The sequence below is a fragment of the Eulemur rufifrons genome, chromosome 16 (genome assembly GCF_041146395.1).
Source record: "Eulemur rufifrons isolate Redbay chromosome 16, OSU_ERuf_1, whole genome shotgun sequence".
Taxonomy (NCBI): domain Eukaryota; kingdom Metazoa; phylum Chordata; class Mammalia; order Primates; family Lemuridae; genus Eulemur; species Eulemur rufifrons.
In genome coordinates, this window is record NC_090998.1 from 25,858,914 (window position 1) to 25,874,985 (window position 16,072).

The window sequence follows — 16,072 nt, forward strand, 5'->3', positions numbered from 1 at the left end:
AAACAAACAAACAGAAAACCGCACAACTGAACCCATCTCAGCCTAATCCTCCATGCTAAAAAGTCAAAAATAATGCCTAAAACTTTAAAATTAACATAAGAATGCTATTCAGAGATATTGAGAGACCATGAAAAGAATATAAAGAGGTAAAGTGGTTTCTTCTGGAGAGCACAAAGCTGGTGAGGATGGAATTCATAATGGTTACACAGACTTCAGCATTATTGGTAATGTTCTAGTTCTTAAACTGGTGAAGGACACATGGTGTGCATGGTAATATACCTTATTTTATATGTTAAAATTTTTCTGTTACATATATTAATATTTAATAAAAAATTTTTAAGAAATTAGAGAATTATATTTTATTCAGGGGAATACAGGTACAGACTCATTTTTATCTGACTTAGAAGTCAACCCTAACTCACTGCCTTCCTTCATTTATAATGTTTACCATCACCTTGAGAAAAATCATGTTTCTAATCATATGAATAAATCTGCAGAGATAGACCTTAGGATGCATGAATTCACACCAAGGAAGGAGGAAACACCTAGATTCTTAAATAAGTTGCTGTCAGAGTATTTATGAAATATTTTAGGTCCTGCCTGTTTTTTTCCAGAAGTTTATATTATACTTTTAAGATACATGGTACCTCCTATCTATTAAAATCTTTAGAGGGTTAAGATTGTGAGACGTATTGATAGAATTTACAGATGGGCTTTCAACTCCTTCACAGTAATAAAATTTGGTGTTAGTTGAGAACAATATAGAACAACTTAAAAATTATGTGTATTGCAGGAAAAAACTCATTGCACAATATCACATATTATCACATTTTTTCATTTTTAAGAGATGGGTCTCGCTCTGTCATCCAGGCTAGAGTACAGTGGCCTGATCATAGCTCACTGCAGCCTTGATCTCCTAGGCTCAAGCAATCCTCTTGCCTTAGCCTCCTGAGTAGGTAGGACTATAGGCACACGCCACCATGCCCAGCTAAATTTTTAAATTTTTTTTGTAAATACAGGGTCTTGCTATGTTGTCCATGCTGGTTTTAAACTCCTAGCCTCAAGCAATTCTCTTGTCTGGGAGTGCTGAGATTACAGACTTAAGACACCATACCCAGCCTTATCACATCATTTTTAACCTATGGGAGTTTAAAAATAAAGCAAAACAAAACAAAATTTTTTAAACAAATTTACATATTCAAATTACAAGTGATTTGTTTCTGTCAACACTACTGAGGAAAGCTTCAACTTGAAAGCACTCCTACAGATATAATATACATTGTATATTGTAATTAATTATAGTAATGATTATAAAATATTTAGTGTAAGGATTATGTGTTCTACAACATATAAGTGACTGGTACAGTAGTCAATTTTTCCATTGTTTATTATGGAATCACATGCGTGATTATGATAGTGTCCATTCATTACTTCATCTCAACAAATACTCAGTATCTACTATGTGGTAGGTGCACCGTTGAAATACATTACTGAGGAAAACAGGCATAGTCTATTCCTTTATGAATTTTATGTTCTATTAGGTTAAAAAAGCATCAGTCAAATAAGTACACATATAAATGCAAAAGTGCAATGGTGATAAGTGCTAAAAAGAAGAGATTTTCTGAGATAAAAATAACAGGGAGATGTGATGTAGGCTTGGAAATCAGGAAAGCCTTCTCCAAGGAAGTGAAAATTAGGTTGAGATCTTAAAGATGAGTAAACATCTGTTACCGAAAACTCGGCACTTGTCCATGAGGCCGAGGAAGAACAGGATAACCGGTTTGAGGAGGAAGGAAAGAGAGTTTACTTTGCCAGCAAAGGAGGGAAAATGGCACACCTTTCTCATCTCAAAAACTCCCAAATTTCTTGAACATTCACAGAAACACAGAGCTTTTAAAGGATGAGTTCTCTGCGTCAGGCAATTACGGTTGGTAATTCTGATCATCCCACCCCCACTGAAGACAATCTCATGACCTCCGCCCAGGATTTCCCTTTACCAGGTTGGGCTGGGCCACCTCCTGTTGCACAAATAAACAAAAGGCTTACCCTGCCCCTCCCAACCACGGGCCTGAGGCAGGGATGCAGCTTTAGAGACAGAAAATATTTTTGCCATTTTTTCCAGGCCATTCCTTCTGTTACACTTCTTTAAATGAAAATAGGTAGGGAATGTTTGCCTGCCAAGTCCCTGAGCCACGGAAGCATGGTACAGAAAAGGGACTGGACGAAATGCAGTTCAGGCTGCAGCATTACTTGCACCTATTAGTAGACATAGCGTTTACAATTTTCCCAGAGATACACTGTGAAATTCACTTGAATCTGTTTCAATAACTAGACATACAGTCTTTTAAATCTTTCGGCTGATTTAGAAAAGTATCTGTAATAACTTCAGTTTGAAATTAAGATTTGAAAAATAATCATTCTGACCTTCCATGAACACAGATCATCTAGTTAGCCAGGGAAAAGGCTAACCTAGCTCTGGATAGATACACTCATGTTGGGGGAATTATTTCCAACATACATGGAAAAGAAGCAAGAAAGATGTCTCTGGAGAAATTCTTTAAAAAATTTTATGCTCATGTCCTATAATTTGTTTTATCACTTAAAAGGATATGTAAAAGTCTCCATGGACTAGTTTTATTGGAGCAATAAAAGTTAATATGATACCTACACTAGTTATTTCCTTGATTATTTGGTTAATTGGTTGTTTTTATATAATTAACTCCTCCCATCCCTCTCTCCCTTCTTTAGTTTCTATTTATTGACTATGTCCCGCTAATTTTTCTTCCTAGACATTTTAAAGTATAAGTTAAATGTTGCCCATTTACTCCTGGCTAACTGTGTTTCTTGTCTTGAGTACTGCAGTAGTTTCCTAACTGGTCTCCTTGACTCTAGTTTTATGCAACAGAAATCCATCTTTCAAAGCTACAGAATGTTCTAACATATAGATCTCAGCTGTATGATACTCTTCAGTGTTGCACTATCATACATAAGATAAAGTCCAAAATATTTAACAATCATATTTAGATTCATTGAGCCCTTACTATGTTCCTGGCATAGATTTAAGTATTTCGTACAAACTAACTCTATTAATTATCACTACCACCTACATTAAAAGATACTATTCCCATTTTATCAATGAGAAAACTGAGGCATATGGCGTACAGGCACATGACACACAAAGCTGTCTGTTATCCATCCATTGCTTACCTCACCGGCCTCATCTCTCACTTTTCTCTGCCTTGCACTTGTGCTTTTGTGATACTAAAATACTTGTGCTTTGTACTTCTGTGATCACAGAGCACTGGTGCCCCATTGCCTCAGCTTATCCTTGTCCCTTTCCTTCTTTTCCTTTACTTGAATTATTTTGGTTTCTTTAAGACAGAGTCTTCTAGAATCTTTATATCTTCCCCTCACATAAGTATCTTTCTTCCATAATATTTATACCTCTATCATGACATTTACTATATTTTAAGATAACATCTGTATATTTATTTGTTTTCCCAAATAAATTGTTGGCTCTTAGAGTACAGAGACTAAGCCTGTTTACAGAATTCAATACCCACTCTCTCTAAATAAAGGAAAACTTTGTCCCATTTCTTGCCCCATGATTAAATTAAGTTAAAATTAAATATAATAATTGATCTTTTAAAAAAATCTATTTGCCTATTGCTATGGTTTGAATGTCCCCTTAAAAACTCATGTTGAAATTTAATTGCCATTATGATGATATGTAGAGGTGGGCTCTTTAGTAGGCAATTAGGTCACGAGGGCTCTGACCTCATGAATGGATGAATGTTCTTACCTTCAGGAGTGGGCTCCTTATAAAAGGATGAGTTGGGACCCTATTTTCTCTCTGTCTTGCACTCTTACCCTCTCCTGCCCTCATTTGCCCTCTTGTCATGTGATACATTCTGTATCATGTTCTGATGTAGCAAGAAGGCCCTTCCCAGACCATATAAATCTCTCTAAGACACCTACTTACTAATACCTATGAATGTAGACATCATAGTCACTAAAAAATTACATTTCTGATTATATAAGCTTATTTCATTTGTGGATTGCTTGTTATAGACACTAAAATGGTGCCTATTTTGCTTGTTATCGCAGGTAAAAATTTACATCCAATACAAGAACTCTAGTTTATTACCCCCAAATCACTCTGCCCATAATACTGAATATTAGTTTTTCTATTAATATATATTAAAATGTAGAAAAGAATGAAAGTTTGGGCAGTTTAGAAGATTTTCTCACAACTTTAAGTGAAACTGTTCTATTTGTATATTGGTATAACAGAGACACTAATTTCTGGCATATATACCCTAAACACAGTTGCTGGCTGTGGACATAGGACAGTACTAAGCAATCCTTCTTTGCCTGCATAGGAAAGGAATGAAAACTTGTCCCTTCTTTTCCTTGTTTAGACCATTGTTTAATTAAGAGTTAGTGACTTTTGAGAGATATTGTGTTAAACATACAACCCATACTTTTGATATATCATTTGGAGTGAGGCAAGGATGACTATGTATGGTATTAATAAAGACTATTTGCTGACTCATGTAAAGACCATGTAAGTGGCAGAAGGAGCAACCAGTCCCCATGACATTACTGGTAGCTCTTTATTAGGTTGCTGATTCAGCCTTAAGCCTTCAGGCTCTCCACTACCTGGTCCCAGCCTGGCTTTCCATCTTCTTTTCTTTCCACTTTTCCCACAAGAACCCTCATCTGTAGCCAAAACCTTCAAACATATACTCGGATGTTATCTTTGCACTCTTGTACTAATTGTCATATAAGCTTTTATTTCTAAATATCCTTCAACATGACCTACTTATACTGATCCCTCAGTCTTCATCCTCACGCTTTGGTATACCAAACACCAGCTAAATCTAAGGTCAGAGTCCACCACTTTTTTAAGGCTTTCTGAGATCATTGTAGACATTCTGATATTTCCCTCCATGTAACTAACTCACAATTAGTATCACCACCATTGCTAACCACCATATCTTTTGAGATCTTTTATTATACTGTTATTTCAGTTTCTGTATGTTTATGTTTTATTTCCACAAGTAAATTATAAACTCATCAAGAGAAGGACAGAAAAGCCTTCAGTATCTTGGACTATTCCTTACACAAAATAGGTATTCAGGAAATATTTGTCAAATGAGTGTGCGAACAGAGTATGCTACCAACCACAAACTAAAACACTGTATAACATGTGATATCTATTTTTGCCTCTCCAGTTTATCACTCATTTTCTAAGGGGCATTTCCATAACCATGTGCAACTTTGAAAGTAATACATAATTAGATAATGGCATATATCATGTATAAAAACAAAAAATAAGTGCACAATTGCCCCAGAAAATTAAACCACCACATGATACTGTGGTTTATAACCCACAGACCAGAATTGAGTTGGTTGCTGATATTTGTTTCCTGTAAATAATTTAACTGTATTTACAGTCCTTAACAAAATTGCACTGATAAAGAGCAAACAACCACTGACCTTTTATTGTTTAATGATCCTGTGATTACCGAAATATATTGTAGATTTGGTGGATACTAAAACATAACTATACTTTTAAGCAATAAAGAGAAATTATAAAATCTTACACAGAATGTCACATAAGCTTTTAGTACTGAATGACATTGAACATGACCTACTTAATCATAACAATATAAAAACTTATTTCAATCATTAATTTTTAATTGGTATATAGAGCTTTCTCCACACTTATAAACCAGTTATATAATCATTTGGATATTATATGTCTGTATATATTTTAAGATGATAAACAATATTGAAAATATGACATGAAATGTGACTGATACATCTTTACAAATGCATCATGATATATATGCAATTGAGTGTTTTTCCTTCCAAACTATTCTCCTTAGGGTAATGTTTTTCAGCTGGAGCCCATCTAGGGAGTAGATGGATACCCCCTTGTCAATAGTGCTGAGGTTGAGAAACCCTGCCTTAGAGAATATGCCATGTTCCAATGTGTTGCCATCATTAAAATAATCTGGAAAATACTCTTTCAGAATTGACTATTTGAATGTACTCACTGGTATCAACTCTTCATTCCTTGCAAGCTATGTTTTATTTTAGATTAATTCTTATGACTCATAAGGACAGTATAGTTCACTTATGGACTATGCAGGCAGAAAAATATGCAGGCAGAAATTCACAAGCACTTGCATACATGCAAACACAATTTGTTAATCAATTCTAACTCATTTAGAATTTGGTTTGATTAGAAAATGGAAGACTTAAACTTCACTTGTGTGTGTATTCAAAGGAGTTCTTTATTGAGAAGTAGTTTTTCAGGATAGGCTTCACAACCTTGACTGTGACCTAATTCCCAACTGAGGAGGATAGGATCAAGGGAAACTTTGTAGTGTGAATAGTAACCTGCCAGCTCAAAAATGAAGAATGGAAGATCCTCAAAAATTTGGACTGAGAAGATAATATAAACTTTCAGCCCCCCACAAAAAAATGTCAACTGAAGAACATTAGCACTCTTCATGTTTTTCTGGATATAGCCCATTTATTTAAATTGATGCTTTTGTATTCAGTCAAACAGGCCTGGTTAACTTTATTGATATGCTCCCTATTAGATAGAAAATCTTATCTTATTCTAAAATTTCAAAAGCCCTGAACACTAAAGATTTTTCTAACTAAACTGTTGGTGACCGGAACTAATGTGAAGCTACTTATACTTTTAATTTATCTGCATAGTGTGAATATTCGTACTCTTCACTACAAAATTATTACTGTGCTTTATTTCGGGGAGTTTAATAAATATATAATATTTTTTACCTTTACCAATCTGAAAAACTTTAAATTCCAAATTTGTAAGTGTGAAGTCAATAAAAATTGTAATAGCAGATACTTTTATTTTAAATAGTCTTATTCTCATTTTTTCTTTGAAAATTATTACTGTTTTTGAGCTTCAATATTTTCAAATAATTATAGAAACAACTTTGTACTTTATTTTATCAATGTACTGAGTAATTATAAATAGGAACAATTTTCAAAATAATCATTGTATAGATTTCAGAATTGTCACTTAATTTCATATATTAAGAAGAGAATCCAAAAAATGATGAATATACCAGTATTAAAGTAGGCAGAAGATGTGATCAAGAGAATGACAAGAGAAGATATGCATAATGCCAATATTTCTATGAACTGAATGCTCAACATCACATAATCTTTTAAAAATACAGAATAAAACCGATGCCATTTTCCCCAAATTAGTAAAAATTTTAAAAACTGATGAAAGTAAATGTAATCAAAGACGCAAGAAAATAGCCATTCTCATGGGCTGCTTATGGGAAGAAATTTATACCAAATGTCAAGAGCTATAAGAGAGTTTATATCCTTTTGCCAAAATGATTCCACTTTTTAAATTGGTCCTAAGTAAATATCTCAGGTGCACCACAATGATACATAATATGGATTCTCTGCCCTGTTTTATTTTATTAAAAACAACCAAAATACCCATGATTAAAGGTTGGTAAAATAAATTATTATGTTGCCCTATAATGGAATAGAAATCATATTATGGTAAACTATATAATGGCTTAAGAAAATATTCAAAATATATTTTAAGTGAAAAATACCAGAATTAGAAAATAGTATATATGGTTTAAGTCTTGTCGTCTTTATATCCAACTATGTATATCTGTGTATGTTGCTTGGTATTCATATTTTTCTGCATTTTCAAATTTTTTTACAGTAAATGTATTCAGAATAAATAATATTATTTTATATTTTCTGGTTTTTATATATTATATATACACATTTCTAATATTAATTGGGAAAACTAAACTAAGCAAAAACATTTATACACACCACAGAGTGAAGAGCCTTCAAGAATCAAAAATGAAGGAAATATTTTGAGAAACTCAAGGCATTTTCTAATTGATTGCATTCTTGTCCAATAAAAAAAAAGTATGGTATCTATATAAAGAGATGGAAGTTAAAGAATTTTATTTTGTGGCATTCATTTCCAATTCATGAAACACTATTTGAACAGAAAATGTCACTACTTCCTGTGAAGTGTATTTCTTTTTCAAAATTATAGTCTTCTTTCTCTCTATCTGCAATTCTAAAATTCCTTAGGTTCCTGATTACTATTTCAATAAAATGAGGAGTACCATTTTCCTCCCTGCATCTCCCATTTCAAATATTAGCACACAGGGAGGAATTTTTACCTCTTATTCATGGTGTCCAGCTCGCAACATCTTAACCTGGCAAGAGGACCAAACTAGCTGTAAATCTTACCACCCAGACCACACTTGATTATTGTATGATGGCAAAATTAAACGTGAATAAAACAGCTAGAGCATTAGGCTGTTCTTGGAAGAATAAACACAAGTTGGAAGTCTTATGTGGATAGTGCAAAATACCGGAAGGCAATCAATCATGTAAACATCAAATGAAAACTTGGTAAGGAAGCCATTGGAGTCTGTCAGGCGCTCCCTGCAATAAATGGCTTATTCCACTTCTTTTCCCTTTCACTCAGTTTAGGAAAGGGAGTTCTTTGAAATCTCCAACAGATCCCAAAAGATTTTGTAAGTTCTTATTCCTACTTAAAGGTATGCTTTGAACAGCTTAAGCCGCAATCCATTGAAGAGGATTTTTAGTTTATATAAAATGGACACAAATATGTCATAATGCATACCTCCCTGACTTTTTCCTCCTCCCACAAACAGGAAACTGTTAAGGCAGCAATAATAGGAGAGCAGAAGCGAAGTGAAAAGGCTGTGGAAGAGGCAGTGAAAAGAACAAGAGATGAATTGATAGAATACGTAAAAGAACAGAAAAGAGTAAGTATCTCCGGAAGAGTTTTAATCTGTACTTCCATAAACTCCATCACTGACTTCCCATTCAATAACATGAAATTTTAAAATATTTTAAAATGGCCTTTGTCATCTAATTTAGGAATCTCCATCTGAGATTATTGTTCTTGTATAATTGTGTATTCTAATAATTACGTCTATAAACATAAATCCTTTCTGTCAACAGAAAAGCAACAGTGAATAATTTCTTTCTGGACTCCTAGAAATGACCTATAGCTTTTCCAATTTAATTTTTACTCACAAAGATATTAGACAGTTTTAAATTTTTAGGATTTTTTGGTCATACATTTGTTAATTTCTCATAATATTTGTAGAAATTTGCATGTATCTTCTAAGCTTTCTGACTATGTTAACACCACTGTGGTTCAAATGGACTTCATTACAGTTAGCAAATTAAGGCTTCTGCCATAGTTCTATATCAAAAGGGTAAATCACAATGTGCTTGTCAGAATTCAGAATGCGTATTGAAGCTTTGCAAAATAAATATCATTTCACGTAAGTCTGAGCAGTACCTGAAAATAATGGATCAAACTTGATTTGTTGTGTTTTCAACAAATCTTTAGTCTTCGTAAGCAATGTGCAAGATAAACTTTAAGATGAGACATGGTAATCTCTGTAACAAACATATAATAAATTGTATAATAAAATTTCTCACAATGTTTTAATATGTTTAATTTATATGTTTAACATGTGTTATATACTATAGAAATAGTATATTTAAGTAGTTTATATATGTAAATATGTATCATAAATTTATAACTATGTCATGTGTTATATAAGATAAACATAAAAGATAATGTATATGATGAAATTTGACGTAATATCTAAACTTAATTGGTTGTCAAAAAGGCACAATAAATAAAAAACATGAGATATTAGGCTGCATTTGGCAGTTAAGTAGTAGGTAAGGAGTATACTAAAAATTCATGACACTACTTAGTTCTATATGCTCTTAACTTGAAGTCAAATTTGGTATAACACAAAATTCCCACTTCTCAATAGCTACCGTTAGGTCTCAACAAAGGAGATTTGTCACTAGAGTAAAACATTGCTCTAGAGAAATTAACCATTCTCAGAAGCATTTTGTGGGGGATTAAATCTTTGCACTGCTTACCTGAGGAAGTTTTCAAAAGGATTTTCCCCCAAATTCCTGATAGGTACCTAACCTGAAGAAAAAATTCTGAGCCAAAAGAATTCTGGCTTTTCAGGGTATGATATGTTCTCAGAAAATGCCTATTTCCATATGCTTACAAAGAATTTGTTTTAAATAATCTGGTTCAAAGGTAATCATGCAGCAAAGGAATTGGTGTACTTTGTACATGCATACAGGGATTGTAATCGTGCAAGAGCATAGATATGAAATAAATTCCATACTTCCCGTGGATATATCGTTTCTCATCTTTTCTTCCTTAAATTATTTATTTTATTTCATTTTATTTTATTTTAGTAAGAATACTTCACATGAGATCTACTCTCTTAACAAAATTTTAAGTCAACAATAATGTGTTGTTGAATACAGATGTATAATGTTGTTTCGCAGATCTTTAGAACTTATACATTTTGCTTGACTGAAACTTTATGCCTTTGGTCAGTGACTTCCCATTTCCCTTTCCTCCCCCCCTGGTATGCACTATTCCACTCTTTGATTCTATGAATTTGACTATTTTAGATACCTTAAATAAGTGGAATCATACAGTATATGTTGTCTTTCTGTAACTGGCTTATTTCACTTAGCACAAGGTCCTCAAGGTTCATCCATGTTGTTTCATATTACAGAATTTTCTTCTTTTTTTAAGCTGAATGGTATCCCTTTTTATGTATATACCACATTTTCTTTATCCATTCATCTTCCAATGGATATTTAGGTTGTTTTCACATTTTTATTATCTTTTCTTAATAATAATGTGGCCAATCCTTATTTCAGCTCTAAATCTGGACAAGGAATTATATAACAAAGCAAACCCATTTGTAGGATTTTTTAGACTAGTATTTCTTTGGTCAACATGAGAGATTTTTCGTAAAAAGGATTTTAAAAATCATATTACTTTCCCATCAAAGGGAGTATGTGGCTGTCATAAATGCTTAAAGTAAGAGGAAGAAATGCCTTTTTAAGAGTTTAGTGGTCCCTGTGTGAGACAGATTAACTTTTGAAGAGAACTGATAATGAACTCTGTCATTTAATCTGTGTGTTCTTGCAACTCATATTAATAGTATTCATTTGTATTAATTGGTAAACCAGTTATCACATATGGAGATATCCATCAAATAACAACAATTAAATCATGACATTAGGCTCCATTTTCACCAAAGTTCCACTTCTCTTGCTTGTTTCCTTTACGTTAAGAAGAATAAATTTATTACCTATCTTACAGAGTTGTTATGAGTTATAAAATACAACAGCTATAGTAAGGGCTCAATAAATATGTTTTGTGATTATTATCATCTTTACCACATTATTAAAAAAACTAGTTGTATTATTTTTGCTAATTAAGAATGTGCTTTTCAGATAGTTTGGCATTCTGTTTCCTCTGAAGTTTACAGTGTGAATTCTAAAATTTTATTTCACCCCGTTACTAATTCACAGGAGATTAAAACTGATTATATCAGTATCCTTGTAGGAAATTTGTTACTTCCACTTTGGGATTTTGGAGTTTTATTAATAACACATATTGTGGAATATTTTTAATATTTGAATGTTTCCATCTCTCTAAGCAGAAAAGCTATTTAAAAAAAGTGGATAAACTATCTGAAATGAAAGCACCAACTAATTACTAGATCCCTTTTTTATGTAACTCTTAAAAAAACTAAGATCCTCTATACTCTTTTCCAAAAATGTGTTTTAGTGTTTCAAGTTAATTTTTATGAATATCTTGGGATTTGGAAAATTTTCACACAAAAAAAGACATCTCAGAGCTTATGAACTAATACTTAGAAGAAACAAAAGATTTTGAGCAAATTCATGATATTCTTGTCTCTTCCCAAAAGACTAAATTGGAGCAACTCATCTTTACTTCTTCCTTTGGAAGATGGATTTCTATTTGCATCAGAGAAGAAACACTTCCAGAACAAAAAGTTTCCTTTCCCCTCTCCAGGGTTTTTTTCTTTTTTTTTTTAACTAGAGAGTCAACTTGAGATTTTCAACATTAGAGGACTGACTCAAAAGCCCTGTAGACCTTGGTTCCAACTGGGCTTACATTTCAGTCTATTAAGTAATCTTCTTCCTCTCTTGAAGATTTCAAAAATCTTTGAAGGAAGACAAATGTTGTGTTAGGTTCTGTCTTTACATTTCTTTTATCCTAAAAATCTTTCATTTGACATCCTCATACCCTTACAAAATTCACTAAAAGTTTGAAATGAAGACTTTCTTCCCTACATCTTTTCCTTCAGTCTTTTAAAAGATTTCATAAAGTGAAAAATTCAAACTGCATAATTTTTCAAATAACTTACAAATTATCCAAAAATATAAAATCCAGTGAAATCACTGGTCACCATAAAATAGCTTTTACTGTGTATGTGAAATCAGTGAATTTTTAATCAGTTATCCAGTCCTGATGAGTAGTAAAATCATGCTCAAAATTAGAAATATATTAGAATTAAAATTAGATTTGTACTGAGAAAACAATTTTAATTTTAAATGCCACTTACCATTTTTGTGTGTGTTAGATCAATAGAGATGTCACGGAACTTTGTAAATACTCACTATTCATCTGGTCTAAGCATCTTAGGACAAAGAGGCTACCTGTATATGTCCTAATTAAGTGAATTATAATTTATATTCAAATTATATCCTAAGTTATTTACTAAGTCAGATACATAGTGCTTGTACCATTAGTCCAAGTCATAATCATAACCAAAAATTAGTATTTAATCAAAATATCCAAATAAGGAGAGATTTTTAAATGATCAACCAGAAAAATATTTCAAGTTAATGATGAATGAGTTCCAGTGATAAAAATGCCTTTCTAATAAGTATTCTACCTGATAGTCTTTTAAAAAATTTCTCTGTAAAATCTGTCTCACTAAGCCCAGGAAGAAAAGGTTATAACAATGAATTCAAAAATTTAGTATGGAATCAAAAAAACCAATATTTTGTAGCCTCAACCTTCATAAGTGTTCCATGGTATTTGATTGAAATTGTCTCTTTTTTAATGGATTTATACATCTCCACTATAGTTTATATAATAGAGAAGAAAAGGCAGTAAGTTTTGCCTAAACCTAAAAATATATACTTAATTTTTTTTGAGAATCAGCTAGGTACCTGTAAGTATAGCAATTTGCATTGGAAGACCATACTGTGTTTTATTAAAATTTAAATTTTGGTTTCAAACTCTCATGAATCACCATAAATTCTAGATAAGCAGTTATAAAACACAGTTTATGGGTCAAATCTGGCCAGCTACCAGTTTTTGTAAATAAAGTTTCATTGGAACACATAGACACATCTGTTCGTTTATGTATTATCCACTGGATGGTTTCACACTACAGTAGCAGAGCTGTGTAGTTGATAGAGACATCTGGCCACATAACTCAAAATATTTGCCATCTGGTTCTTTACAGAAACAAGGTTGTCAACCCCTGTTCTAGACTGTCAAAACTGTCTTGTGGGGAAAATTTCTTCCTCTCAGCCCTTTAAAATATTTATTCTTTCATTATGTCTCAGAATAACTAGATAATTGAAACCCCGTAAGTGCTATTCTGAAAAAAAAAATTTCTCTCTTCATATTAATTGCCAGATAAGGTATTATAATATATCAGATCTGGTCATTAGTGCCATAAACTTTATTTTACATAAAGGATATTGCAGAAAAACGAGATAGGAAAGACCACATCCCTGACATTTCCCTAGGGAGGAAGAAATTGTGGTTTACAATGACCTATGGCCCTTGGATTAGAATGAAGAGTTCCAACCCATTCCACAAGTTGAGACTGTTACACATGAGCCTGCTATGAGGGAGGAAGTGTGAGTAACATTCAGCAAGCAACAACTACTCACAGCCAAGCAGTGATTCCTAAAAAATAAAATTTCATCCAAATGTAATAAAAGATTATTTTTTTTTCCTCTTAAGAACCAGAATTATGGCCTGTGTTTTCTAAATCACCTCCAGGAAAATAATCTTCACTTCAGAATATTCTTTTAATTTAGATCTTTAGAGAGGAGTAAGGAACAGTTATCTTCACTTCAAAGATTTTATGGTCAAGGCATTGTCAGAATTTCTTAATTATGAAAGGGCTCTTTTAATACAGTTTTGCTGCAATATTCTTGAGTGTTTGTATCTCAAACTATTCATATTAAAAGGTAATATTTATCCAAAATGAACCAACCTTCTTTAGTTTCTTCTGATCGGTTACATAGTTATTTGAATTAAACATGATTTCAACCTAAGTTATTTAACGTCTCATGGTGCCTTACTTTTCTTATCTTAATATGGAAGTTTGATCTTTAATGTCTCTTACAGTCCTAAAATTCTATTAAGACTATAAGTAACATTTTCTTTGACAACTGATAAACCTCTTGAGGGATTTTTAATTGTTGTTATAAATTGGTTGCATCATAGTGATTTTACAGACTATATATTAGTACAGAAAAATTGTACTTTTCTGCCATTCCCCAGCTTCCTGCCCCATTCTCATTCTAATTAATTAGTCTTGTTTCTGTTCAACTTGGTGCAGGCTTCATAGTTGCATATGCAAAAAGGAGCTTAGTAGCAATTCAGCATCTGTGGTCTAAGGCAGTGGTCCCCAACCTTTTTGGCACCAGGGACCAGTTTCATGGAAGGCAATTTTTCCCTAGATTGGTGAAGGGGGAATGAGATGTTTTGGGGATGATTCAAGTGCATTACATTTATTGTGCAGTCAAACCTCTCTGCTAATGATAATCTGTATTTGTAGCCACTCCCCTGCGCTAGCATCACCCCTCAGCTCCACCTTAGATCATCAGGCATTAGATTCTCATAAGGAACGCGGAAGCTAGATCCCTCGCACGCACGTGCACTTTACAGTAGGGTTCGTGCTCCTGTGAAAATCTAGGCAAATCTAGGGTGCTCCCCTCCTGCTGTGTGGCCCAGTTCTTAACAGGCCACAGCCTGGGGGGTTGGGGACTGCAGGCAGGTCTAAGGCATCTGCCCTTGTAACTTTTGATTTAGGTCTCATATTTGAAAATGTTTTTATTTGGCCAAGGCATATTAAAATGAATAATATGCCCTCATATTCACTTGTTGCCTGTGCTTTCCGTTCTACCTCATTTTTCGATGCCAAAGGGAATTTAGCCTAGTCTGCATAACCTGAATTTTAATTCAAACCACCAGAAGTTTGCCATCCAAATTTGTAAAAGTTCATCCATTTCAGGTGGCACAATAACAAAAAATCGAAAGAGATTTGGATTTAGAAAAATAGCTGGAACAAACCATTCTGCCAAATGATATTTCAACTAGGTCATAAATTTATCCTCACCCCTAAATTTAAGGAGTAGAAAATTTGATTTGGAAGAGGGGTTAGTGAAACAAATGAACTAAACGGGTTTTAAAAGGTTTTATAGTTTTTAAAAGTTAATACAGTTATGATTTTAAAACTTATTTAATATTTTCAATCTTTAACTCTCATTTGAAAGTTTATTTCATAAAATATACTTTAAAAACAAACTTATTGCTCTCTCCCACTTTCTGTTTTAACAGTCTTATTTATCTTCTTTCTTGTTTTGCTGGACTCACTTGCATAAGAATAATCTTAAAAGAACTTATTGACATGTGAACAATCACAGACTTTGGTGAGACAACTCTGCTGGTCATTTCCATTTCAACAGTGGGGTGGGTAATTGAGATCATATTAAAGATAAATCTCAATGCTTAGATTAAATACTATTATTCCTATATCAGGGAGTATAAAGTATATTTCAACTTAAAATGAAAACAAAAATTTATGCATGTACATATAAAAACTAGCTTGGCTCAGCAATTAATATAATGTTTTTAAGCTGGTTTGGAATAGCATTTTTTTTAAACAAAAGAATTCTGATCAAAGTCTGGTAAAGACTTTCTTTGGGGTCAGCTAGTGTCTAAAAATGTTTATCTCTGTTTTTATGTAATAATTCAAAATGTTCATCTAAATAATCACTTTTTGAACTTTTACAATGACAATTAGGTTTATTCTTTGGCAAAAATATTTTAACTTCAAAAAAATATTCAGATGACTTTTATTACTGCATTATA

At 32.8% G+C, this 16,072-nt stretch overlaps 1 protein-coding gene across 2 annotated transcripts in view; it reads left to right on the forward strand.

The window, feature by feature from the left end:
• The window catches only part of CCDC91 (coiled-coil domain containing 91), a 292,221-nt gene that overhangs the window by 226,132 nt on the left and 50,017 nt on the right, over positions 1-16,072 (forward strand). For both annotated transcript variants that reach the window (XM_069489816.1, XM_069489817.1), the window contains one exon: positions 8,721-8,834. In XM_069489816.1, the coding sequence (XP_069345917.1) occupies positions 8,721-8,834 (114 nt within the window). The remainder of the gene's footprint in view (positions 1-8,720; positions 8,835-16,072) is intronic.